Genomic DNA, 26243 nt, shown 5'->3' on the forward strand with positions numbered 1-26243 from the left:
GTTGGCAAGCTGGATCTCAACTCTTGCTCAGTTGAGATGCAACTCTCACCTGAGAACCCGACGTGGAAGCCCCGCACGAGCTGATCCCCCTTCCTGCCCTCTCTCCCCTAGCCGAGGCAGGAGCAGGGCACCCCATCTCCCCCGTTCCCCCGTTCATCAGGACTAATCGGGAGAGCTACTTTAAGACTCAGGCCCCTGTGGGAGACAAGGTCCAGGGACCCTCTCTCGCTTCATTTTTCCAGCCAGGATGTCCTTGGGGGTGGGGAGGATCCCCATCTCTTTTCAAATCTATTGGCTCCAGGACAAGACCCCTGAGCGGGTCAGTTTCCGCTTGACTCTACTCCTACTAGAGGGGAGTTGAGTTCTAATCCAGGACCTGGGTTCTAATCCTGGATCTGCCACTAGTCTGCTGTGTGATCTCGGGCAAGTCATTTCACTTCTCTGTGCCTCGGTTACCTCATCTGGAAAAGGGGGATTACGACCCGATTCCCTCGGATCTACCCCGGCGCTTAGGCAGTGACCGACTCACAGTAAGCAAATACCACAAAAAGGGAGAGTGCTCGTGCAAAACAGATCAAATTTTGAAGGACGGTTAGCAAAACGAGCCCAACTTTTCTACAGCTGTTGGTGAGGACTTGAAAACAGGGGAGCTGGGGGTGGGAGGCGTTTCTAGCAGAGGGAACCCAGCTCAACATTGCGAAACACGCTAAAGCAAAACTGAGGAAAAAGAGGCGGACTACAAGTGTCCAACGGGAGATTTCAGAAGCAGGCAGCTAAGCTGACTCCCTTAAAGATCGGTTACCTCGGGCGGCCACCGTATGTTCAGTGCCGAAAATGACCTCTCCCTCGGAGATGGGCCTGTCCAGAGTTTCGGACTCGGTGAAGGTGGTGCTCGAGCTGCTGTCTTGGGTTGACGGAGAAGAACTGGGGGCGGGTGCTGGGGAGGGGGTTCTGGGACCAACGGGAGGGGGGTTCACTAGAACCGCGTCGCGGGGGGCAGGGGGGATCAAGTCCTCCGGTTCTTCATCCTTCGCCACCGACATTACACTGAAAACGACATACCACGTTAAGAACACGTTAAGGCGAGGCGGCCACAGGCCCAATCTGACGTACGATCAGCTCAAAGCCAGCACGACGAGCTATGTTTAAGACAACGTTATTCTAATGTCAGGCAATCCTTTATTTGCCTGAAATATGTTTGCGTTTGGAAGGTTATTTTCATTCCGCCGTCGGAGTTTTAAGAGCTGTTCCTGCCCCCAGATGAAGAGTTTCCCCTTTTTAGAAATGCCAGCCTCGGTCCGTTTTAAGCTCACGCTACCGACTGACACGAAAATGCAAAAGGGGCTGACGGAAGCTTGTGATTAAGACCCGATGTGGCTTGATCCGGGCCGAGGTTAGCATTTTCCCCCAGCTGCAGAGGGCGGCACCGCGATTATCCAAAAAGGGATCAGAATTAGGGCAAGCAGGGTTAAATCAGTTAATTCAGAGTAGCAGCACGGCCTAGTGAGTAGACCACGGGCTTGGGAGTCAGAAGGACACTGCCACGTCGGCTGTGTGTGACCTTGGGCAAGTCACTTCACTTCTCTGTGCCTCAGTTACCTCATCTGTAAAATGGGGAGTAAGACCGTGAGCTCCACATGGAATATACGTCCAATAATTAACTCTGAGAAGCAGTACGATGACCTGGTGGAGAGAGCGCAGGCCTGGGAGTCAGAAGGACCTGGGTTCTAATCCCAGCTCTGTCACCTGTCCGCTGTGAGACTCTGGGCAAGTCACTAAACTTCTCTGTGCCTCGTTTTCCTCATCTGCAAAATGGGGATTAAGACCGTGAGTCGCCCGTGGGACAGGGCCCGTGTCCAAACTGATCAGTTTGTATCTACGCCAGGGCTTAGTACAGGGTCTGGCACATAGCAAGCAATCAAGAAATACCATTTGAAAACAAAAATCTACCCCAGTGCTTAGTACAATGCCTGGTACACAGTAAGTGCTTAAGAAATACCACTAAAAGAACCCCAACAAGCATGTCTGAAAGCTGACATTTCCTGCTCACACTGATCTTGGGTAGCGAGGTTCCTCTGTAAAGGAGCTGGGGTTCTCTTTGTCCAAGGAGAGATCCGCGTCTCCCCATGGCTTGGGGGCCTCCGGGACGGGCATCGGCGGGCTAGCCGAGGAACGTTCCGGCGGGGGAGTAGCGGCGGGGGTCACGGTGGGTGTTCTGACTGGAATGGAAGCAAACGGGATTTGGGAAACCCAAGAGGGGGAAAAAAAAAAAAAGGTTAGGCTGCTTTGATGGAAAGGTGCTTTGTTTCATAAAGCTCTCTTTACAGTGATTTGACTGGAGAATTAGCAGAATGATCCAGGCATGTAGTTGTCCAGGTTCTTTTCCATTTCTTCCCTTGACCGGTTTCTCCTCGCCCACCTCCAGCAAAGGGTCCCCACTCCCCTCCCCTGGCTCTTCCTCTCATTCCTCCCCTCTCACTTCAAACCCTCATCCCAGTTCCCCCGCCATAAAAAGCCCAACCTCTTCTCCCGGTCCTCCCTCCAGCCTCTCTTCCTCCAGGTCTTCCCGGGTCAATGCAATCCGATCGGCTTCCTCCCCGGGCCCCTCCTCCCGGCTCGTACTTTCTCCTAGCTGCTCCTCGCTCCCCTCCCCACCTTCCACCCCGCATTTCTCCTCCTGGGTATCTCTCCCGGCCCATCCTCCGGGGTCCTCCCAGACACGGCCAAAAATGAGAACTGTCCCGTACAGACCAAATGCCACCCCTTGCCGCCGGATCTCTGGGAGCCCGGCACCGGGGGCAGGAGGGCGCGAAGCTGCCGGCCGGATGGAAATCCCGACGGAAAGCCGTGGGAGCTGACGGGGAACCTGGCCGACCAGCTGTCGGGGGGAGGTTCCCGGCAAGGCGCGGCAGCAGGAACATTCACCGGCCCCTGTAACGGCTACTCGGTTTCTGCCCCGGTGGATCCCTCTGAATCCGTGCTGGGATTTCGGGGGGGGCCGGCGGTCCTGCCCGGAGGAGCCGGACGCTCTCACACCCACCCCTTCCTGGTGCCAGGCTGAACGGGACCCCCCCCGGGCGACAAGATCGGGTCCTGCCCGGTGGTGAGAATTTGGTTTCGGCCTGGGCCAGGCGGAAGAGGAGGAAGGGGAGACCACGCTAACCCCAACGGTCAACCGTTGCCTGGGGGATCACCAAGCGCTAAGTGGCTGGGAGAGCCAGGATTTGGGGGGCGGATCCGGGGGGCCACCCGCTCCCCGCCTACACCCCTGTAGACGCGTCGGCCATCGAGAGAGCCGCCGTCTTGTCGAACCGGCCGAGCCGGCAACAACGCATCTCGGCTTAAGCCGGTCACTGATTGAAGGCACGGAGCGGAGTGGGAAATGCTAAGAATTTCTTCCGGATTCCTGCCGGCTTAGGGGGCTAAAAGGGCTTACGGCGGTTCACAACGGCCTCGTTAGAGGAACCTGAAGACTCTTCTCCTCAGAGAGAGGCGTGGGAAAGGAACGCCTCACAGGCATGGCAAACCACACACGACGTTCCGCGTACCACACACAATTCTGGGGGACGATTTCGGGGAGCAGGGAAGCGAGCGCCACCGAACCTGCCCCGTTTCTACCCCCAGGGCATCATGAAAGGCTGTTGTATGTACTTTTCCAAGCACTTAGTGTATGCGCTTTCTCCACACTATAGTGAAGCGGCGTGACCTAGCAGATACAGCCGGGGCTTGGGGGTCGGAAAGACGCGGGTCCTAATCCCAGCTCCGCCACTTGCCTGCTGTGTGACCTTGGGGAAGTCACTTCACTTCTCTGTGCCTCAGTTCCCTCAACTGTAAAATGAGGATTAAGACCGTGAGGCCCACAGAGGACGCGGACTGTGTCCGACTCGATTAGTTTCTGCCCCAGTGCTTAGGACAACGCTCGGCTCATAGCAGGCGCTTAACAGGCACCATTAAAAAACGAAACCCAAAAACCGTTCAGTGTTCGATAAATCCAACCGATTGATTGATTTCCGTGCGCTGTACGGATTTGCTGGTGTCCACCCCGGTGCCTAGCACGGCGTCTGGCACATAGTAAGTGCTTAACAGATACCACAGTTTTAATTATTATTGTCATTAGAAGTGTCTGTACCTGATTCTGCCGCTCGCTCCCGCGAAGGGATAACCCCGCCCCGCTCCGAAGGGCAGGGAGACGATTCTGGAGTTTTCACTGGAGAAGGCTCTTTTTCCTGGGAGGAAGGAGACCGGGAATGGGAAGGAGGAGGGGTGGGCTGTGGAGTGGGCCCTGGAGTGGTCGAGGCAGAATCCTATAAAATAAACATATCGAGACATCAGTCGATAGCATCTTCGACCACTTACTCTGTGCTGAGCTCTACGCTACGCACGTAGGGGAATCCCAAAGAGTTAGTAGACGCGATCCCCGCCCTCGAGGAATTCACAGTTTACTCGGGGAGAGACGGACGGTCAAGTACATTACGGGTACGAGGAAGCGACGGAGTCCAGCGCACGTACATACGTACCACGGTGAGGACCTGAGCGCGCAGCGCGGAGGGAGAGGGGGAGACGGGATGGAGAGGGGTGATTTCAGGTGGAGAGAGCAGTCGCCTGACGGATGTGAAAGAGGGAAGTCCAGGCAGAAGGGAGGGCGTGAGCGAGACGTCATGAGAGACACGAGAGAGACAGAAATAAGAACGAGACACACGGTGCCGGCTGGCCTTGCAGTCGCTTCACATCAGAACAGACTCGGGAGAAGGAAGCCGGCTGGCCCCTTGCCAACCCGGCAAGCGGCGAGTCGCCCGTTCGCAGCCCAGCCATCACGGGAACGCGGCCCCGCTCTATTCCGCTCCCCCACTTCTTCACCTCCTCCAGCTGACGTACCCACGTTGGCGTCCAGGAGGCGACCCCGGCGGGGGCAGCCGGCCGCCGGCTCTCGCGGGCCCCCAGCATGGCGGCGACGGTCTCCGCCAGGGCTTCGTTCACGAACCGACCGATGGTGTCGGAGCTCACGGGCACGCCGGCGTCGATAAACAGCTGGACTCCCCCGCCGCCCGCCATCGGGACTAGAGGGGAAAGCAGCTGAGGATCAGGGGAAGTCCAGGGCCCGGCACAGCTCTAATTGAGGTTGTCGGTCTCCGGGTCGGGGGGGGGGGGGGAGAGCGCGAGGGGGAAGCTCTGGGTCGCGTCGACGTTACTGACGAAGAATCAGTTTCGACGGGCTCTTATCTCTTTCTCGCTATCTGCCCCCCTCCCCTCCTCACCTTAGCACCTACGGCACTTCCAAACCCAACTACTATTTAAGCCGTTGCTCATGTACGAACGCATCGTTCCTTTCTCTTCTTTATTTTTTGTAATGGTGTTTGTTAAGCACTTACAAGAGAATGATAATAATAATGTTGGTATTTGTTAAGCGCCTACTACGTGCGGAGCACTGTTCTAAGCGCTGGGGGAGATACAGGGTCATCAGGTCGTCCCACGTGAGGCTCACGGTTAATCCCCATTTTACAGATGAGGTAACTGAGGCGCAGAGAAGTGAAGTGACTCGCCCACAGTCACACAGCTGACAAGTGGCAGAGCGGGGATTCGAACCCATGCCCTCTGACTCCCAAGCCCGGGCCATACGCCAGGCACTGTTCTAAGCACCGGGCTAGATACGAGCTAATCGGGTTGGACACGGTCCCTGCCCCACACGGGGCTCCCTGTCTTAATCCCCATTTTACAGATGAGGGAACGGAGGCCCGGAGAAGCCAAGTGACTTGCCCGGGGTCACGCAGGAGACGAGTGGCGGAGCCGGGATTAGAACCCAGGTCCCCGTGACTCCCAGGTCTAAGCTCTATCCACTAGGCCACGCGGCTTTTCTGCACAGAGCGTGTCCGTTTCCCCAGCTGGGCCGGACGCTTCTCGAGAGGGGGGATCGTGAAGTTGGTCGTGGGCAGGGAGCGTGTCTACCAAACCTGTTGTACTGTGCTCCCAACTGCTCGGTACAGTGCTCTGCGCACAGTAAGTCTCTCACTAAACACCCCCGGTTGATTGAAACTCTACTACAAACTCCCCCAAGTACACAGAACGGGGCTGTCACCGACTGATTGGTTTTGGATCACAGAGTGATCCGCACCTCCGCTGAACGTCTCCGGGCTGGCACTCGGGAATCTTGGGAGTCTCTGGGAAAAAGTCCCAAACCACGGGGGTCGGGCGCTTACCAGCGGTGACTGAGGTCTGCGGACGGAGGCGGATGCTCGGCCCACCCGCGATGGCCTGGAACCTTTTGATATTACTTTCATCTCCGGGAGCTAACCCACTGAGCCCGCTCAATCTCTTGGTTGGAAGAGATCGGGAGCCCTGTGAAAACGAAGCCTCTGCTTCAACCACGTTCTCCCGGTAACGGACGAAACCTGCAGGAGATCGTGGGAGCTGAACGCACGGCCACGGGCTGAAAACTCCCAAAGGCTTTCCCCGGCGGTCGGCTCTCGGAGGGGGAAGAATGGGATCCGGGTTACCTGAGCTGGGCGGGGTGGGACTCTGTGCCGGGAAGATTTTCCCCGGACTGCGGTGTCCTAGTCTCCTAGAGGCCAGGGATCCCTGAGCTTTCTGCCTACCTGATAATCACGATGGTATTTATTTTTTGCTCTCCACGTGCCAAACTCCGTTCTAAGAGCTAGGGTAGATACGAGACGGTCGGATCCGAATCCCAGTCCAAGAGGTTCACGTCTAAGAGGGAGGGAGAGCAGGTGTCTCATCTCCATTTTATGGACGAGGGAACAGAGGCACGGAGGACTTAAATGACCTGCCCAGGGTCACACCCCCACAAGAGGACTAGAATATGGGTCTCTTGACTCCCAGGCCCGTGCTCTTTTCACTAGACCGTGCCGGGCAACCACTGAGGGTGGCCCGATGTCACACGCAGGCCCAACACTTGATTCGGTTTGGGATTGAGACCGATGTCTCTTGGAACACTGTCCAGAAGGATCCCAAATTAGAAATGGAGGGGGAATAAGAGGATGAGGTTCCACCCACCAATGTCGGAGGTTAAGGCTCCACTTCCCTCGCTCTCGGAACGACTGACATCCGGCACCGCCTGCCGCCGTTGGAGGGGGTACAGCCCACTGATAATCCGGCCCATAATTTCTTGCTCCACCCTGAAAAACACAAAGTCAGAGATTCTATTTTTTGCCCCCTTCAAACCTGGCCCCCAAAACATCCCGCTGAGGACACGGGAGTATTCACACCCGTTTAGGCCTGCTCCTCCCAAACAACAGTATTGACCGAGCGCCTGCCAAGGGAGGCACATTGCACCGAGCCTTGGGAGAGGACGACAGAGTTAACAGACCCGGTCCCTGCTTTCAAGGAGCTTACGGCCCAGTGAGGTAGAAAGACCGAAGTGAATTGCCGACAAGGATCTGGGAAACAGGGAATTCTCCTCTCCCGGCAAACTCCACTTGAGCAAATGGAGAAGACTTCTGGCGTGAAGCTGAAATATTGCTTCGGTTGGGCCAGGAGGAAGGATGGCTGCGGATTGGAACTCAACCCGGGCAGCACACGGGCCCTCCACACACCTGGGCCAACTTCAGTGAAACTGGGGGTGCTCTGATGGCCAAGACAGGACCCCTGCCATCTTGCCTGGGAAAGTGGTGGGGAAAGAGAGGAAGAGGAAGAGAGAGAGAGAGAGAGAGAGAGAGAGAGACCCGAAAGCCAGAGGAAGAAATTAGAGAAAGCCAGAGGAAGAAATTAGAGCGCGCCGGACAATGAGCCTCATAAAAGACCGGGACTTTGTCTAACCTGATTAGCTTGTATAATAATGTTGGTATTTGTTAAGCGCTTCCTACGTGCCGAGCACTGTTCTAAGCGCTGGGGTAGATACAGGGTGATCAGGTTGTCCCCCGTGAGGCTCACAGTTAATCCCCCTTTTACAGATAATGTAACTGAGGCACAGTGAAGTGACTTGCCACAGTCACCCAGCTGACAAGTGGCAGAACCGGGAGTCGAACCCATGACCTCTGACTCCGAAGCCCAGGCTCTTTCCACTGAGCCAGGGGGGAAGATGTCCAGGGCTTAGTACAGTGCTTAGTACTGGCCCACTGTACCAGTCTCAGTTTTATTTCCTTCACCCTTGCTGAAAACCTACCAGTTGATCAGCTTGTTTTCGAGAGTCTCTTTTCTCTCGATCACTCGAACCAGAATATCGGCAGAGGGCTGTGGGGCAGGAGCAACAGGTGGGAACGGAGGGCCTTCATACTGCCGAGCGACAACCCGAGCGCAATTCTCAAATTCCAGGATGGGCTCGGCGCAGGGTGGACTCTCATCCTCTTTTTCCAGATCCTGGCCACGACGACAAGAATCACAGAGCCGATTTAAGCCCCCGGCGGGCGCCGAGGCAGAGACAGACAAATCAGGTTGGACGCAGTCCCTGTCCCACGTGGGGCTCACGGTCTCGATCCCCATTTTATAGATGAGGTAAGCAGTTGGCAGTACTTGCTTTTCATCCTACGTCCATCCACCTAGGAATAAGACACTCAAAACCAATGCTGTTTTCATACATTTTTCTAGCAAGGCCTCTCTCCAGGAGAGGGTGGGACAGCAAGAGACGGGAAGAAAAAAAGGGGCGGGGGGGGGGGGGAGTCGTCGATTAAGTTTCTATTAGGCCGATAACTTTTTTTTCTCCCCACTAAAAATCTGGTAAACTGTAAGATGCTTCAGATCAGTGCTGCTGGGCAGGGTCAGTGATGGGGTAGACGACGGAGCAGGTCAGATAACCGGGGCCTAGGCCACAGGATCGTTTCATGACGGGGAGTGGGACTTGCAAAGGTGGACGTGAGCTGTGGGGCGAGCCTTCACGGCATGCCGGTCATGTAATGATATCTGTAATGATGATGATGATATTATCTATATTTGTTACACGCCTACGGTGTGCCAAGCACAGGGGAGAAAACAAGATAATCAGGTCAGATACGGCCCCTGAAACCGTGAGCCACGGGGGTGGGATCGAGCTCGGAAGTCGAGAATTAGCTGCGCTAACCCGGGAGGGGCATCGAACGTTCGGGAAATGGGAGGGAAAGATTTTCCGTAAAAACCCTCCCAACTTCCCCGTCAGGCAGTTGTGGCCCATGTTCAGACGTATTTGTAATGCTCATATAGGCTGGCTGAAGTTCTCCTGCATCGGAATATTTTTATTTAGCTGATTTTATTTAGCCATTGGAGTGTAACAGGTCTTGCTTTAAACTGGAGGGGAAGAAAGCTGAGCACTGCCCTGACCCCAGGAAGGGGGTGGAGGTGGCGGAGGGACCTCCCCCAACAGGATGCCCAGGGGGCTAAAGTGGGCTCCAGGCTGCCGGTCTCCCCCAGCCCCGGCCTCAGCGCGGACACTCACGGCCCCCCCGCCTGCCCCCGACGGTTAGCGTGTCTTATCAAAGAGCGGGGCTTTCAAATACCGTGCCCTTGCCAGCAGAGTCAGAAAAAAAAAGAAAAACTACTGGGAGCGAACTCTCTGGGGTATCGTTACCTGTCCGAGATGAATCATTTCATCGGAGTTAGTTCCCGGAAAGTGAAGATCATCTTCAGGTTGACTGAATTCTGGGGCCTAGAACCATCGGAATAATAACGGGGGGATTGATTAGGCAGCTTCTCTGAGTCCGGCGGTGGGCCCGGTGCCGGTTACGAGACGTGAGCATAATCCCGCGGGAGGTCAGGGGCAGAGCCGTGTGACCTTGGGCAAGTCACATCACTTCTCTGGGCCTCAGTTACCGAGACTGTAAAATGGGGATTAAGACTGCGCGCCCAGTGGGGGACAGGGACAGGGATGTGTCCAACCCAATTACCTCGTGTCTACCCCAATCCTTCCTACAGTGCCTGTAGCACATAGTGAACGCTTAACAAATACCACAATCATTATTATTAACACTGGAACCGAAAGTCTTTCGGAGGGTCCTAGGCAATTCCGTGACAGGCCAAACTAAACTCTTCCCCAGAAAGCTTGTCCCTCCGATTAATTCCACGATGACCGGGAGCTCTCCTCCTATCCTGAGGAGAGCTGGCTTCATCCGGATGACCACCGACATCCCCTGGCACCGAATGACGGAAGAGGTTCCCAACAGAGGATTCCTCAGAATACCCGGGTGTGGACGCGTACGGAACCCAGTGCTCCTCCCGGGCTGGGGGACATCTCGCTTGCCTCCACGCTGCCGTTTGAGATGCTATCGATATCCACGTTGGGTAACACCTGAAGAGGAAGACATCCAGTTAGCCATCAATCCCACCCCTTTATCGGCTCCCAGCTGTCAGGCCGACACTTACGCATTCCCCTCCGATGTTGTTCGACAAGAGGATATACTTTGCGTTTTGTTTCTTTGGCTCGGGAGCCCGCCGGGCAACGTGTAAGTTTAGGGGTGGCACTCCCAAAAGGTTTCCTGATCCTAAAATGTCAGTCGATCGCCGAAAGAATTCGGCATCAAAAGAGTAGACCAGATGAAGTCTTGGAGCAGGTCACGCTAAGTATGACCGGTAAAGACTTCAGGTGAAGTTACCCGACTAAAGATGGGCTTAACTGGGTTTTTCAGTCATGTGGTCGTCAGTCCTCTTCTCCAAGAGGCCTTCCCCAATTAGGCCCTCTTTCCCTCGGCCTGTTCTCCCTTCTGCACCGTTTATGCACTTTGATCTGTAACCCTTGGGCGTTCGATAGTCGCCCCACTCCCAAACCCACGACACTTATGTACGTATCTTTAAATTATACATTTTCAATTATTTAAATTAACGTCTGTCTCCCCCCTCTAGACTCTGAGCCCGTTACGGGCAGGAACATACCTCTACTCTCCCAAGCGCTCAGTACAGTGCTCTGCACATAGCAAGCCCTCAATAAATAACACCGACCGGTCGATAGTATTTTCTGAGCGCCGGCATCGTGCAGAGCACCGAGCCGAGTGGTAATGCCGGCACGACGAGCATCCCACCTAAAATCTTTTGTCGTCGTCGCCTGCTCTCGTCCCCTACCTGCACGGTGAGTTGAGGAGGCTCCTTTTTCTGCGATTTCACCTTGAACACTGCTACGTTGGGTTTCTTGACCGCGAACCGTGCCTTGGGAACCGACGGAGGGATAGAGGTAGTCACGGTGACGGGGTGCGGTTCGCCGACCACCACTCCAAGGGGATGTGGAGAAACTCGGTCGCTCTGGGTCTTTCCTAGAGAACGTTCATGAGCGGAAAGAACCAGTTGGAAGAAAACCAGGATGAAAGTCATTCAGCCGCGGAAGGGAGACAAGCTACGAGGGGGATACAAGATCTGCGTGGGTCACGCTGACCAAAACCTCAGTTAGCGACCCATCTCCTGCCGAGGCTTTCCCTCGCTTTCGCAGGCAGGCAAACGGAAAGCAAGAAAGACACCTCCCTCAAGTATGAAATACGGTAAAAATATAGTAAGAGAAGCAGTGTGGCCTAATGAAAAGGGCGAGGGTCTGGCGGGGGGGGGGGGGTCAGAGGACCTGGATTCTAATCATGGCTCTGCCACTTGTGTTCAGTGTGGCTTTGGGAAAGTCACTTCACTTCTTTGGGCCTCGATTGCCTCATCTGTAAAATAGGAATTCTGTGAGCCCTATGTGGGACGTGGTGATCTTGTATCTACCCCGGGACTTAGTACAGTGCTGGACGCGTAATAAACACGTAACAGATACTACAATTATTAAATAGTAAAAAAAAATAATAATAATTAAGAACTGCCCTCCAGCCTTTTCTCTCCTCCCTCCTCGTGATAATGATTTGGGTTTCTAGTCTTCAACGGGGCGATTAGTTTACACGTATCAAAGAGGAGCAGTGAGACTGAGGAGAAGGAAAGGGACGCCGAAGACCCAGATCTGCTCCCCAAAGCGCCTTCCCTTCCGCTTCATCCTTCCTCCACAGCTCCACTTCTCTGCTTCCCTACCTCAGAGAATGGGCCCTAGGACGTCTAGGTTTTGAAATGAAAACCACAGGGAAAAACGAACTTCTGTGTTCTTTCTTCTGGGCAGGTTTGGTGGTTCGTTTTTCCCAGATTTTCTATTTCCAAATAAAGCTAAGGAAGTTTAGAGTCCAGAAACCCCGAGGCCCCAAAAACTGGACAGGCAGACATTCGAAATGCATTACTCCGGTTACGAGCGGTTTGACTTCCTCGTTGAACCTCCCCGGGGACGTAAACTCCTCGTGGGCAGGGACCCGTCTGGCAACTCTGTTGAACCGTATTCGCCCAAGCGCTTAGTACAGTCCTCTGCGCACAGTAAGCGCTCATTTGATCGATCGACTGAATCTAATTCGGTATGTCCAAAAAAAGTGAACTCTAAAACTCCCTGCAATGACACCTTTATCGCTTATTAAGATAATAAATAATAGGGTTTATTTAAAATCGCAGATGCAGACGACTGCTCGAAACGACCTACATTTGTATATTTGCCCATTCTGTCTTCAAAATCTCTCTCCGCGTTGTTCCCCTGTTCTTACCCAGAGGCACAGCCATAGGGATCAGGTGACCTTCAAGGGCGCCCGTCAGAGAAGTCATTTCTCGGCTGGGGCTGAAGAGATACTGCCGATCTTGGAGTCGTGGCACGGGAAGGGCTCGGTGCCTCTTCGGACTCATCGCCACGGACCTCGGTGGGCGAGAGCTGGTTTGCGTTTTTGCTGACCTCACCCTGGTCCCTGAAATACACGGGCCCGGCACACGAGCGACGGTGAACGTCTGTTACACGCCAACAGCTGAAATAACTTGAAAGAACACTCTGCCTTTTCATCAGAGACAAAGGAAGCCATCCGATGAGGTCTGGGGTACCCAAACGTGCCTTGGCCCGCCGGTGAGACACGGCTTACGAAAGACCAAACGCACTCACGATTTCTGGCGGGAGGTCGATACGTTCGGGAAGGTCTCAGAGGAGAGAGCTGGGCAGAGCTCGCCCCTCCAGGGACGCAGACCCTCGGAGCAGCTCAGGCCGAGCTCCCGTTTTTCCCCCTCAGCCCCTCTTCTGAGCCTGAGCCATCACCACTTCACGGCAGCTCTTTCACCCTCACCGAACGACAGGGACTACTGAAGCCAACGGTTGCCTCCTTTTTCCAGGACCGAGTTTTCTTCGAAAGTCGCCCCCACCCCGGGGTCCCTCCCCGCCCGTGTGTGGGGTTCTGCTTGGGAAACTGGAACTAGCTGGGAGAACAGACGGTCTCTTTCAATGGGGACAAGAGCGGGGCCAGGCCGGGGGCAGCCGGGGAGGAAATAGGGAAAACGCCGATCTCTCCTCAGAATAATGTTTTCGTTTAGTTCTTTCAACAAGTCGGCTCGTCTCGGACGGCCACGGAATTCCAGAGACGGTGCAGCTTCGCCAAAAGCCCCGGGAGGAAGGGGGTTTCCCACAGTGCTGCCTTGGGGTGTCACTTCCCATTTCCCCGCGCTTGTCCATTGCTCCCGCCGTCCTACTTTCGGGGCTAAAACGCCCGGTTAGCTCCTCAACTTCCCAGTCGATAACCTCTCCCAGCTCCCACTTTGGCCCTTCCGCCCCGCTTAATAACTCCACACCTCCCTTATCGCTCCCTCACGGCACCTTCTCCTTTAAGCATTCAACTCCCTCACACGTCCCCAGGTCTTTCCTCCTCCCGTCCGCAGACGATTTTGGTGTCTGCCTTCCCCTGTGAGACTACAAACTCCCCACGGGCAGGGAATCGGATCGAGAAGCAGCACGGCGTAGTGGATAGGGCACGGGAGTCGGGGGTTGTGGGTTCTAATCCCGGCTCCACCACCGCTGGGCAAGTCACCTCGCTTCTCTGGGCCTCCGTTACCTCATCTGTAAAATGGGGACTGAGCCTTGGAGCCCCATGAGGGACAGGGGACTGCGTCCAACCTGATTAGCTTCTATCTAACCCAGCGCTCAGAGCAGTGGGCGCGCACAGAGTGGGCACTTAAAGGCCACAATTATTATTATTATTACCTCTAATGTACTCTCTCAGGCTCTTGGTGCACACAGCGAGCACTCAGTAAACACTCCAGATCGAATGGCCGATTTTGCACCGGCGGGATGAGATCTAGAGCCCGAGAGCCTCGGCGGGCTGACTCCCGAATTCTCGACTGACCCCCAAATCCCGGCCCGCAGTTGGGCTCCCGTCAGCATCGGGTGCCCCGCCGACACTTCCCTCTCGCTCTGCCCCGCTTTTCCTTAGAACAAACCGCCGGCTGCGAGGGAGACCGCAGACGTTTTGCGCAGCGATTTGGTTTTACTTGGAAGTGAGGGCGAGCGGTCTCTGAGCCGGCAGGAACAGACCGGAAGACGGGGTTCTTCAAATCTATTAGGAACCCCCTGCAATACTCATTTTTCCTGAGGGGAATAAATGCAAGCGCCCTGTCTTCCCTCCTACTTAGACGTGAGATGGGGACTTGGCTGTGTGACCTTGGGCAAGTCACTTGGCTTCTCCGGGCCTCGGTTCCCTCGTCTGTAAAATAATCACGACGGTACCCGTTAAGCACTTACTATGTTCTAAGTGCTGGAGCAAATACAAGTCAGTCAGGTTGGCCGCAGTCTCTGTCCCACGTGGAGCTCGCACTCTTCATCCCCATTTTACAGATGAGGGAACTGAGGCCCAGAGAAGTTCAGGACTTGCCCAAGGCCACACGGCAGACATTTCGCAGAGGCAGGATTAAAACCCAGGTCCTTCTGACTCCCAGGCCCCTGCCCTATCCACCGAGCCACGCCGCTTCTATGGGGATTAAGAGTGCGTGGGACAGGGACTGTGTCCGACCTGTCTACCTTGTACAGCGCTTAGAACGGTGCTCAGTACATAGTAAGCCCTTAACGAGCACTATTATCATCATCATCATCACCATTACTATTCCCTTCCACCCTCGTCGCTGCCCCGGGCACCACTCCGGGGTGGCACCGGCCACTAACCCAGCCCTCGAGCCGACGGCAAAGAATTCATTCAACTGGATTCACTGAGCGCTTACTGTGCGCAAAGCACCGTACGGCCGTTCCCGCCACGCATCGGGAAACGTTTCGGAAAGAGGCGACACGCACACGGAGAGGCTCCTCACCCTTCAGGCGTTCTACTACTCTGGGTCTCTGCGGTTTGGATCTGGGAGACGGTGAGTTGAACCTGAGGTAGGGTCCTTTTTTAAGAGTGCTCCGGTGGCCCTGGTAAACGGGTCGGCCGTACACTTGGGTCAGGTAGTCCTCCCTCTGATCCGCCGCAGCTGGCTTCCGAAGTCCCTGGACACACACGGTAAGCTGATCGACGGGGACAAGCCATCGGGGGGCCAGGCTCCCTTTCCTCGAAACGGTCTCTCGGACGCGCCCACGGATTAGAGCCTCGCACCGGAACGAGAGCCGGAGGGATCCTTTGGCTGAAGAACTCACACCCGTTTCGACGCCGGGGAGGATTTCTAAAAAACGCACGGTCCCACTCTGCGTTCGGGAAGGGGACGCGGACTAGGGGAGGGTCTTCCGACGAAGCGCGGATGCGCGGCATCGGGCCCGGGGAGAGTATCCCAGACCGAGTTTCCCTCGTGGCGGTGTGCTGCGAGAAAAAGCCGCGAGAAACGGCGAGGCCTAATGGATAGATCCCGGGCCCAGGGGGTCAGAAGGACCTGGGTTCTAATTCTAGCTCTGCCACGTGTCTGCTGCGGGACCTTGGACAGATCATTTCACTTCTCTGGGCTTCAGTTACCTCATTTTCAAAATGGGGATTAAGACTGTGGGCCCCACGTGGGACAGGGATTGTATCCACACCAGAGCTTACAACAGTGCCTGGCACACAGCACTTAACAAATACCACAGTTATTTTTTATCATTATTATTATTATTATTATTATTGTTATTACCATTAACACAGCAGCACCGACGAGGATCTGGCCATTTATCTGGGCTCTAAGCAGCTCCATCCAAAGGGAAAGATTTATACCATTATGTCCATAACCGTACGTTATATTAATGCCTGCCTCCCCTTCTACTGGGAGCTCACTGTGGGCAGGGATCGTGTCGACCAAATCTGTTGTATTGGACTCTCCCGAGCGCTTAGTACAGTGCTCTGCACACAGTAAGCACTCAATACCATTGACTGATTCACCAATTTCTAATTTGTAGTGGAAATTCCTGGGAACTAAAGGTATCTTGGTAGCTGCTTGCTCAGAGAAGCGGTGCGGCGCAGTGGAAAGAGCACGGGCTTGGGAGTCAGAGGTCATGGGTTCGAATCCCGGCTCGGCCACTTGGCAGCCGGGTGACTGTGGGCAAGCCACTTCACTTCTCTGGGCCTCAGTTACCTCAGCCGTAAAACGGGGACTAAGACTGTGAGCCTCACGTGGGACAACCTGATGACCCTGTATCTAACCCAGCGCTCAGAACAGTGCTCTGCACATAGGAAGCACTTAAATACCAACATTATTATTTCTACCTTAGACCGAGAGATCTCAGAGGATAGAGTCGGCGGTTAAGTGCAGCTCCTCTTACGGAGGCTCGATAAAGAAATTTTAAAAATGAGTTAACGGCAAAATTGAAAGAGGGCTCGAAACAGAACGACTGCGGCCGGCGTAGACGCCTACCTCGTTTCTTTCTTCCCTTTTCTGTGAATTCTGAGAAACGGAAAAGCCTCTCCAATTCTGATGGCTAGCTCTGTTCTCGGTTCGATTCTGAGGAAAAGTTCCTGAAAATCCAGTTTTGCTTGAAGGGTCTGCTGTGCCTTTCTTCTTCACCTTGCTATGCTGCAGGATCTGGGTCTTCTCAGCCAGGGTTACCCTTTCAGTCTTTCGATGCAATTTCTTTCGTTCATCGTTTCTTGCCATTTCATCCTAAACGCAGATATCTATCCATTAGTCGCCTTTGCGTTAAAGTCTTTTGCACCTAAACGCACATTCAGAGAAATGTTCCACGACCACAATCTATAAGCGGTATAGAGAAGAAGTCAGACAGGTGTCGTAGGGAAGTTTGGTTTTTTTTTTTAAATCTGTATACAAAAGAAGTCTCATTTTTTGGTTGGAAGCCACTGAAATAAAATGAGCAAAAAAGTAACGGTCAACAGCCAACGTTGCGAAGTCTCATTCTAAAACTAGGCCTCCTACCAACAGACAGCAGTGAGGCCTAGTGGATAGAGCAAGGGCCCGGAAATCAGAAGGACCTGGATTCTAATACTGGCTCCACCACTTGCTTGCTGTGTGATCTCGGGCAAGTCACTTCAGTTCTCTGTGCCTCAGTTACCTCATCTGTAAAACGGGGATTAAGATCACGAACCCCATGGGGGACTTGGGCTGTGTTTAATCTGATGAGCCTGTATCTACCCCAGTGCTCGGTACAGGGACTGGCACACAGTAAGGGCTTAATAAATACCAAGCGCTTCACAAATACCGTTAAAAAAAGATAGTGGGGAGTTTAAGGATGGAATCAGGACAGAAAAGATGGTGATGAGCAGGATACGACCGGCACACTTTGCGCCAACTCTCACTGCAATTCCATTCCAGTTAAGAAGGCTTCTTCAATCAACCGATCAATGGCATTTATTAAGCGCTTACCGTGTGCACTCTATCCACTGAACGCCGGGGAGAATTCGATACGCCTTGGTAGAGACGATCCCTGCCCGCCGCCCACGAGGCGCTTTCCGTCCTACCTGAATTTCCATACTTATGGCTTTAATCCACTCATCTACCGTCTTTCTAATGCGAACTTCCTCCACTGCGTCGCTAAGAGAGGGGGAGAGAAAACGTGGAATTACGTTACGTTCCTGGGCTGCTGAGCTGAGGATCGCCCAGCTGCTTCGATGCCTTCTACTAATCACTTAGCAGACACAGCGCTCGATTTCTTCACCGGTAAGGAAGCGACCTCCCTTCTCCTGACTCCAAAACAAAGGACCGGGAGAGGAAAAAATACTCCTTACACCGTCCTCGGGACTTTGGATTCCCGTTCCGTTCCAAGGTCCACGAGTCAGTGGCACCGGGAAACAGAGCTGGCAAAAAGGGATACCCTTTGGACGGAGGGTGGAGAAACAGCCTGGCATAGTGGATGGAGCACGGGCCCGGGAGTCGCAAGGTCATGGGTCCTGATCCCGGCTCCTCCGCTTGCTCGCCGTGTGACCTTGGGCCCGTCACTGCACTTCTCTGTGCCTCGGTTCCCTCATCTCTAAAATGGTGATGGCGACTGTGAGCCCCACGTGGGACGGGAACTGGGTCCAACCTGATTATCTTGTATCCACCCCGACGCTTAGAACAGGGCCCGGCACACAGAAGGTGCTTAACAGATACTACGATTATTATTATTATTCATTATTAGCGAGTCAAAATCAGCTTCAGGGCCTATTATGACCGGACCCAAAGGCCGAGCAAGCGCGGGACACAGGGAAGGTTAGCCCCGTCTGACCGCCCGCCTGCTGCCGAAAGAGAGATCGGGGCCCCGGGGGGCCGACTACCTGCTGGCCGCCAATGAGCTGATGAGGGAGTACATGGCCGTGCCGTCTCTGGCCCGGACGATGGCCTCCAGGTTTTCTTCCAGGACCTTTCGATTGTTCTGCACGCCTTTCAAGATCCTCGCCGCCTCCTTCACGATGGATTCCGGGGCTCGGGTGCACTGGAATCGGCCTGGACCCTGAGGTTCCAGGATGGCGTCGGGATGGCGAGAGGGGCCGGGATCGGGATGGCGAGGGGGGCCGGGATCGGGATGGCGAGAGGGGCCGGGACAGTCTTTTTGCTAAAACAAATAATAATTAGAATAATACCTGTGGGATTTGTTAAGAATTAACTATGGGCCAAACACTGCTCTAAGTGCCGAGGTAGATACAAGGTAATCAGGTAGGATAATGTCCTACCTGAGAAGCAGCGTGGCCTAATAATAATAATGTTGGTATTTGTTAAGCGCTTACTATGTGCAGAGCACTGTTCTAAGCGCTGGGGGAGCGTGGCGCAGTGGAAAGAGCACGGGCTTTGGAGTCAGGGCTCATGAGTTCGAATCCCGGCTCTGCCACTCGTCGGCTGTGTGACTGTGGGCAAGTCACTTAACTTCTCTGTGCCTCAGTTCCCTCATCTGTAAAATGGGGATGAAGACTGTGAGCCCCGCGTGGGACAACCTGATTCCCCTGTGTTTACCCCAGCGCTTAGAACAGTGCTCGGCACATAGTAAGCGCTTAACAAATACCAACATTATTATTATTATTATACAGGGTCATCAGGTTGTCCCACGTGGGACTCACAGTTTTTTAATCCCCATTTTACAGATGAGGTAACTGAGGCACAGAGGAGTGAAGTGACTGGCCCACGGTCCCACAGCTGCCAAGTGGCAGAGCCGGAATTCGAACCCATGACCTCTGACTCCCAAGCCCGGGCTCTTTCCACTGAGCCACGCTGCTTCTCTGGCCTAGTGGACTGAGCGTGGGTCTGAATCAGGAGGACCTGGGTCCTTACCCCAACTCCACCACCTGTCTGCTGTGGGACCTTAGGCAAGTCACTCAGCTTCCCTGTGCCTCAGTTACCTCATCTGTAAAATGGAGATGCGGACCGTGAGTCCCACGTAGGACGCGGACTGTGTCCAACCTGGTCATACTGGACCTACCCCAGAGTTTAGTGCAGTTTCTGGCACATTGTAAGTGTTTAACAGATACCACAAGGGAGAAAAAAAAAAGATACAGTCCCCGTCCCCAACAGGAGGGCTCACAGTGGGAGGGAGAACAGGTACGGAATCCCCAATTTACACATGAGAAAATGGAGGCAGGGAGAACTGAAGGGACTTGCCCAAAGCAGACAGCAGACAAGTCGCGGAGTCTGGATTAGAACCCAGGTCCTCCAACTCTCAGACCCGGGTTCCCTCCACTAGGCCCTGCCGCTCCTAAAACAAAACAAAAGACAACTGCTGGAAGTAGGTCGGTAACCACGCCAGAGCAGCCTCAAAACCATTCCGAGGGCCGAACCTTTGAAGGTGAGGACTTTCAAAAATTTATATAACGTTACATTTTCCTCCATGCCTCAAGGCAGAAACACAGCAGCCCCTGGCAGCCAAAATGACTCTAACTAACGATACGCATTTGCAGCGCGTTTTTAAAGTCCTTTGCCCAGAGCAGTGTTAGAAACCCAAACCGCCCACTTACCTTAATAAAATCCTTCATATCTGATTTCCACAGTTTGGCTTCCTGTAAAGACAGAGAAGTTCGATTTCAAGACATGCCTTGGGACCTGACTGCCCTTTGTGTCTCTTCGCCGCCCCGAGCAAGCCCGTTTTGCAGGACCTTCAGTTTTCCTCCTCTTCATTCATTCAATAGCATTTATTGAGCGCTTACTATGCGCAGAGCACCGTACTAAGCGCTTGGAATGGACAATTCGGCCACAGATAGAGATGACGGGCTCACAGTAGGACCGGGCCCTCGGGCCTTCCCATTTGAGAGAGGAGGAGACCGACAGGCGGATTCGAATCTCCTCTTACTTTTCCTGAGGGGGGAAGCTCAGCACTTTGAAGGACTTTCGGAAATTGGCAAAGGTGACGCATGAGATTTTAAAGAAACAAATTTTAAAAAATAAATGAAATAAACAACGGTGAGCGGGTCAGTTGAAACGCTAGAGAGCTTTACTTGAATTTGCCGGACCTGCCATCTTCTTAACGGTATTTGTGAGGCGTCTAACTATAACAACAACAATAATGTTGGTATTTGTCAAGCGCTTACTAGGTGCCGAGCACTGTTCTAAGCGCCGGGGTAGATACAGGGTAATCAGGTTGTCCCACTTGAGGCTCACAGTTAATCCCCATTTTACAGATGAGGTAACTGAGGCACGGAGAAGCTAAGTGACTTGCCCACGGTCACACAGCTGACAAGTGGCAGAGCCGGGATTCGAACCCATGACCTCTGGCTCCCAAGCCCGGGCTCTTGCCACTGAGCCCCGCACTGTACTAAGCGCTGGGGTAGACCCAAGACGGTCAGGCTGGACACCATCCCTGTCCCACGTGGGGGTCGCAATCTCGATCCCCACTGTACCGACGAGGTAACTGAGGCATAGAGAAGTGAAGTGACTTGCCCAGGGTCACACAGCAGACAAGTGGAAGAGCTGCAGAGAGAACACAGGTTCTTCTGACTCCCTGGCCTGTGCTCTGTTAGGCAATTCTGCTTCTCATCTATCCAAAGTTAGAGAACCGACGTGAGCGTGGCTGAAACTAGAATCCCGAAATTGAGGATTGCCAGATGAGCGTGCAATTCAAGTGACGGTCCCGGTGAAATAAAAGCTATTTTACTATTTAAGCAGGTAAATGAAATACGGCTACTCAAAAACAGCTGCTACACAAAACCGCTGGACTTCAACAAGTGAGTTTTGAGCAAAAGGCAAAAAAGGCTGCGGAATCCAAACTCCGTCGATTTTTGCAACCCCACAGCTAATCACCCATTTTGAACCAAGGTCTTCATCTCCCTGCTCGGGGAGTGGGTCATGGGTTCAAATCCCAGCTCAGCCGCTTGTCAGCTGTGTGACTTTGGGCACGTCACTTCACTTCTCTGTGCCTCAGTTACCTCATTTGTAAAATGGGGATGAAGACTGTGAGCCCCACGTGGGACAACCTGATCACCTTGTATCTTCTCCAGCGCTTAGAATAGTACTTTGCACATAGTCATTCATTCAATGGTATTTATTGAGCGCTTACTATGTGCAGAGCACTGTACTAAGCGCTTGGAATGAACAAGTCGGCAACAGATAGAGACGGTCCCTGCCCTTTGACGGGCTTACGGTCTCATCGGGGGAGACGGACAGACGAGAACGATGGCGATAAATAGAGTCGAGGGGAAGAGCGTCTCGTAAAAACCGATGGCAACTAAATAGAATCAAGCGTTAACAAATGCCATTATTATTATTATTATTATTGTTATTGTTAACAGTAGGAAAAACAAGAGAAAGATGTCTGGCACACCCGGTCTTAAATACGCTTTGACTTTTTAAATCCGTAAGTAAGCCAACGGTGTGCTCTGTTCCCGGTGAGCACTCAGTAAATACGATGGATTGATTGATTGGATTTCATTTCCCTCCTTCCGTAAAGTAGCTTGGTTCGGTAAACTCCTGGAGAGCGGGGAGCATGTCCTCTAGATCTGTCGCGTGCTCCCAAATTCTTTGCGCAGTGCTCCGCACACGGTTGGTGCTCAGTACACCGGTCCGAAAACCCAGCGGCACCTGAGTGGGACAGAAGCTCAAGTAGTAGATTTGGACGGTGGAGAGCATGAGTCTACGGAGGACAAGTGCGCTCTAGACCGTACGCTCCCCGGGCCGTACCCGTTCGGTTGTGCTGACCTCTCCCAAGAGCTTAGCACGGTGTTCCGCACCCGGCAAGTGCTCGATGAATTAACGGATCACGGGACGGTTATTACATTTTTCAGCTCGTTGTGAGCAGCGAATGTATCTTCCAGCTGTTCTAGTGTACTCTTCCAAGGGTTTAGTCCAGCGCTCCGCGACAGAGTAATTGATATATTGATCGGTTGACTCATTCATTACTACTTGTTGAGCGCTTACTACGCGCAGGGCACCGTACTAAGCGCTTGGAAAGGACAAATCGGTAACAGATAGAGACGGTCCCTGCCCTTTGACGGGCTCACGGTCTAATCGGGGGAGACGGGCGGACGAGAACGATGGCAATAAATAGGATCGAGGGGAAGAGCATCTCATTAAAACAATAGCAAACAAATAGAATCAGGGTGATGTACATCTCATTAACAAAATAAATAGGGTAATGAAGATATACACAGTTGAGCGGACGGGTCCAGTGCCGAGGGGACGGGAGGGAAAGGGGGGAGAAGAGGATTTAGCAGCAGAGAGGTGAAGGGGGGGGGGGGGGTGGAGGGAGCAGAGGGAAAAGGGGAGCTCAGTCTGGGAAGGCCTCTTGGAGGAGGTGGGCTTTAAGTAGGGTTTTGAAGAGGGGAAGAGAACACCACGCATCACAGCGTGGTCACACTCTTCCCCGTCACTACCCCAAACTCAAAAGAGCTCCGCCATGGTCCAAAACACCGCCACCGTATTTTTACCTGTAATATGCCATTCATCTCCCTCTTCAGTTGGCCCAGATCCCGAAGAAGGTCACTGGCTTTCTCCGCGGTTCTACCGGCGGCTCCAAGTTCTTCGCGGGAAGGAAACGATTTATTTGGCTGAGTGGCAACCCTAGCGGGAGGAAGGAAACGCTCGCTACAGTCCCCGGGCCTCTTTACATTCCTCGGGCAGCAGTTCCGAGACGGCTCATTGAGTGGCAAACTGGAAAAGTTTCCCGAAGGAAGACTCTTTCCACACCCCGTGGCGATTGCCATCGGTCACAGGATTCGGAGGCAGAAAACGTAATACCGTGTCCGTCACCGATCCCCCGCTGAAGAAGATAAACAGAGACCGTAAGCTCCTTCGGTCAGGAGGATTTGAGGCAGCGTGGCCTAGTGGACAGAGCACGGGCCGGGGAGACGAAAAGGTCATGGGTTCTAATCCCGCCCGCTCCCGGTTTAATGAAGCGATCCCAGACTGGACGGAGGCATGTGTGCGTGCCCCTCCTGAAACCGCAGAAAAGACCCCCCCCCGTCCCACACCCGGCCCCCGGTGCCACTCTCCAGACGAAGCTCTCCGGACCCGGGCAGGCTGGCCGGACCTGACCCGCTGCAGATTAATGATATCTATCTGGATCCGGAGCCAGGAGACGGATGGATAAAAGGGGTTACAAGAAAAAGAAAAAAAAAAAAGATAAGAGAGGAGCAAGTTCCAACTCATGAGGAGTTTAACACTCCAAACAAATGGGCTTAAAATGACCTTGAGAATGTTTTTCTTTGGGCTGTAATCAGTCTCCCGATCAGCCAGTCAAACAGAGTCCAGTCTACTGGAGAAAACTTGACTTCCTGGAACCGCTGTCATTCAGACAACTAAAACGCTAAAAGCAGACTTTGACAGACTGTAATTCCCTCCATTTGGAAGCCCAGAGACCCTCCGGTGCCGACCCCGTAAAATGCGGCCTTCCTCAAAGTAATAACACACACAAAAAAAAACCCTTGGCGAGATGATCCGATCGGGCGGAAGTGGACCTCGGTTTGAGTGCCGGAGGAAATCTGCTATGTAAATAACAGGATTAGGGTGATGATAAAACCTGAAATTTTTCGTTCGAGAGGAAAGCGGGGAGAACCTCAGGTCGGGCGGCTGTTCGAGCTTCTGGCATGGAATAGAAATCCTTCATTTAAACTCTCTGAAGCGGAGAGGCCAAAGAACTCGTATTTATTTAAGATTTCTTGGCTTTGGAAGAGGAAAATGACTGCCAAGTGAAAATTAAGGGAAAACGAAAAATAAAACCAAGTTTAAAGAGTACACGGTGAAAATCGATTCCCTCTCTCTACCGTTCAACGCCGTGACAAATTTATGTTTCTCCCCATACCATGATGGCCCACTTGCTTGCTTCTAAGTACTTTAGCACTGAATTGCCAAGAATAATCGCTATAATCCTATTTAACGTTTACTATTTGCTTTCCAAATCTCAAAACAAACACGTTGGAAAAGATAGGGGAAAAAAATCTGTTCTCTCAAACAAAACAACACAAAAATTCCACTCGTTTGGCTGGGTTTCAGTTTCTTTCAAACACCAGAAGTCAAAATGTATTTCCCCCTTCCTTTTGAATAAACCTGATAAAATAAGTGTGTGCATTTTTTTTTTTAAACGAAAGCGTCTCGGCTAACAAAGAGCTGCTTCGCTGTGGAAAATAGATCCCACGGTGACTTCTACAACTTCAGGTGAATTCATTAGCTTCAAGAATCTCCATGGCATCTTCCAGAACGTAGACTGGCTCTCCAGGAGTCCTCTCCAAAAGAGGTCATCACCACTAATCTCAGAATGGTCAATGCCCAAATATACTATAATCATAATAATGTTGGTATTTGTTAAGCGCTTATTACGTGCAGAGCACTGGTCTAAGCGCTGGGGGAGATACAGGGTAATCAGGTTGTCCCACACGAGGCTCACAATCTTCATCCTCATTTTACAGATGAGGTAACTGAGGCACCGAGAAGTGAAGTGACTTGCCCACAGTCACCCAGCTGACAAGTGGCAGAGCCCGGATTCGAACCCTTGACCTCTGACTCCCAAGCCCGGGCTCTTTCCACTGAGCCACGCTGCTTCAAATACGCTAGAAGACGACTCAAAGAAAAGACCGATTTGGGCCTAACCACAGTTCGACGCGTCATCTGACTCGCGGAAACCACAAAACCCAGCAGCAGCCAGGAATTCTCTCCTGCTCCGACATTAGGGAGGCAGGGTGGCCTAGGGGAAGGAGCCCAGAACTGGGAATCGAGAGCCCTGGGTTCTAATTCCAGCTCTGTCACTGTTCCGGCATTTTCCATCGCCCTACACAGATGACATCAAAGAGAGCTGGACTAGTTTTGCTTGTTCGAGACGATATTTAGGAGAAAAGAGCTGCACGTACAGTAAATGCCCCGTAAACTTACACCTAAAAACAGAAAAATTCAGCTTGCCGTTAAGGGCTGCAAAAGTGGAAAGTGGAAAGTTACGAAGATCGTGAAATTCATGATGGCGAAAGCGGGCAAGAGTAGGGTGGAGAGAAAAACCGTGGCTCCGTGGAAAGAGCCCAGGCTTGGGAGTTAGAAGTCATGGGTTCGAATGCCGGCTCTGCCACTTGGCAGCTGGGTGACTCTGGGCAAGTCACTTCACTTCTCTGGGCCTCGGTTACCTCACCTGTAAAATGGGGAAGAAGACTGTGAGCCTCACGTGGGACAACCTGATTACCCCGTATCAACCCCAGCGCTTAGAACAGTGCTCTGCACACAGTAAATGCTTAACAAATACCAACATTATTATTATTATTATTAATAAAAACAGTAACCCCTGAGGATGTTTTCCAGGGGAAACCACACTGCTAGAAAAAAAAATAATTACCTATAGTAGGAAGCACGGCTACAAGTGACCAGGGTTGAAAGTTAATACAACAAAGTAACGTTCGTTTAAACAAAAATCACAACATGTAAAACTTAATTTCCTTAGAAATTCTTTAGAGACCGTTGCGCTTAGAACAGTGCCTGGCACACAGTAAGCGTTAAACAAATATCACGATTATTAATTCTCTCCTGTGTGCTCTTTCCCAGCGGTTAGCACAGGGCTCCGCACGTACTAAGCGCCTCATAAACACTCTTACTGCTACTAAATGTAGAAGGTTGAACGGCAAACCTGCTTGGTTCTGCGAACCCACTGCGTTGAGGATAGCATCCTAGCTTTGGCCTGCTTAGTGCGGACTTCTCGGAAGAGTCTTGATTATTCAGAATTTCTTCCAGCAAGCTCATACCACCTAGGGCATAGA

General features: G+C 52.9%; 1 protein-coding gene across 3 annotated transcripts in view; it reads right to left on the minus strand.

Annotated features, from left to right (window-relative positions):
- KIAA0586 (KIAA0586 ortholog) overlaps positions 1-26243 on the minus strand; it is a 77947-nt gene that overhangs the window by 38737 nt on the left and 12967 nt on the right. For 2 of the 3 annotated variants that reach the window (XM_039914067.1, XM_039914068.1), the window contains exons 10-27: positions 26114-26231; positions 22941-23073; positions 20040-20081; positions 18372-18649; positions 17577-17649; positions 16519-16764; positions 15016-15190; positions 12450-12644; positions 10975-11162; positions 10100-10207; positions 9491-9568; positions 8117-8310; positions 7009-7130; positions 6195-6386; positions 4876-5057; positions 4130-4304; positions 2051-2219; positions 803-1047 (exon numbers count right to left, since the gene is read on the minus strand). In XM_039914067.1, the coding sequence (XP_039770001.1) occupies positions 803-1047; positions 2051-2219; positions 4130-4304; positions 4876-5057; positions 6195-6386; positions 7009-7130; positions 8117-8310; positions 9491-9568; positions 10100-10207; positions 10975-11162; positions 12450-12644; positions 15016-15190; positions 16519-16764; positions 17577-17649; positions 18372-18649; positions 20040-20081; positions 22941-23073; positions 26114-26231 (2913 nt within the window). The remainder of the gene's footprint in view (positions 1-802; positions 1048-2050; positions 2220-4129; positions 4305-4875; positions 5058-6194; positions 6387-7008; positions 7131-8116; positions 8311-9490; positions 9569-10099; positions 10208-10974; positions 11163-12449; positions 12645-15015; positions 15191-16518; positions 16765-17576; positions 17650-18371; positions 18650-20039; positions 20082-22940; positions 23074-26113; positions 26232-26243) is intronic. The other variant, XM_007659521.3, reaches the window with a different exon arrangement.

The sequence above is a fragment of the Ornithorhynchus anatinus genome, chromosome 14 (genome assembly GCF_004115215.2).
Source record: "Ornithorhynchus anatinus isolate Pmale09 chromosome 14, mOrnAna1.pri.v4, whole genome shotgun sequence".
NCBI lineage: Eukaryota > Metazoa > Chordata > Mammalia > Monotremata > Ornithorhynchidae > Ornithorhynchus > Ornithorhynchus anatinus.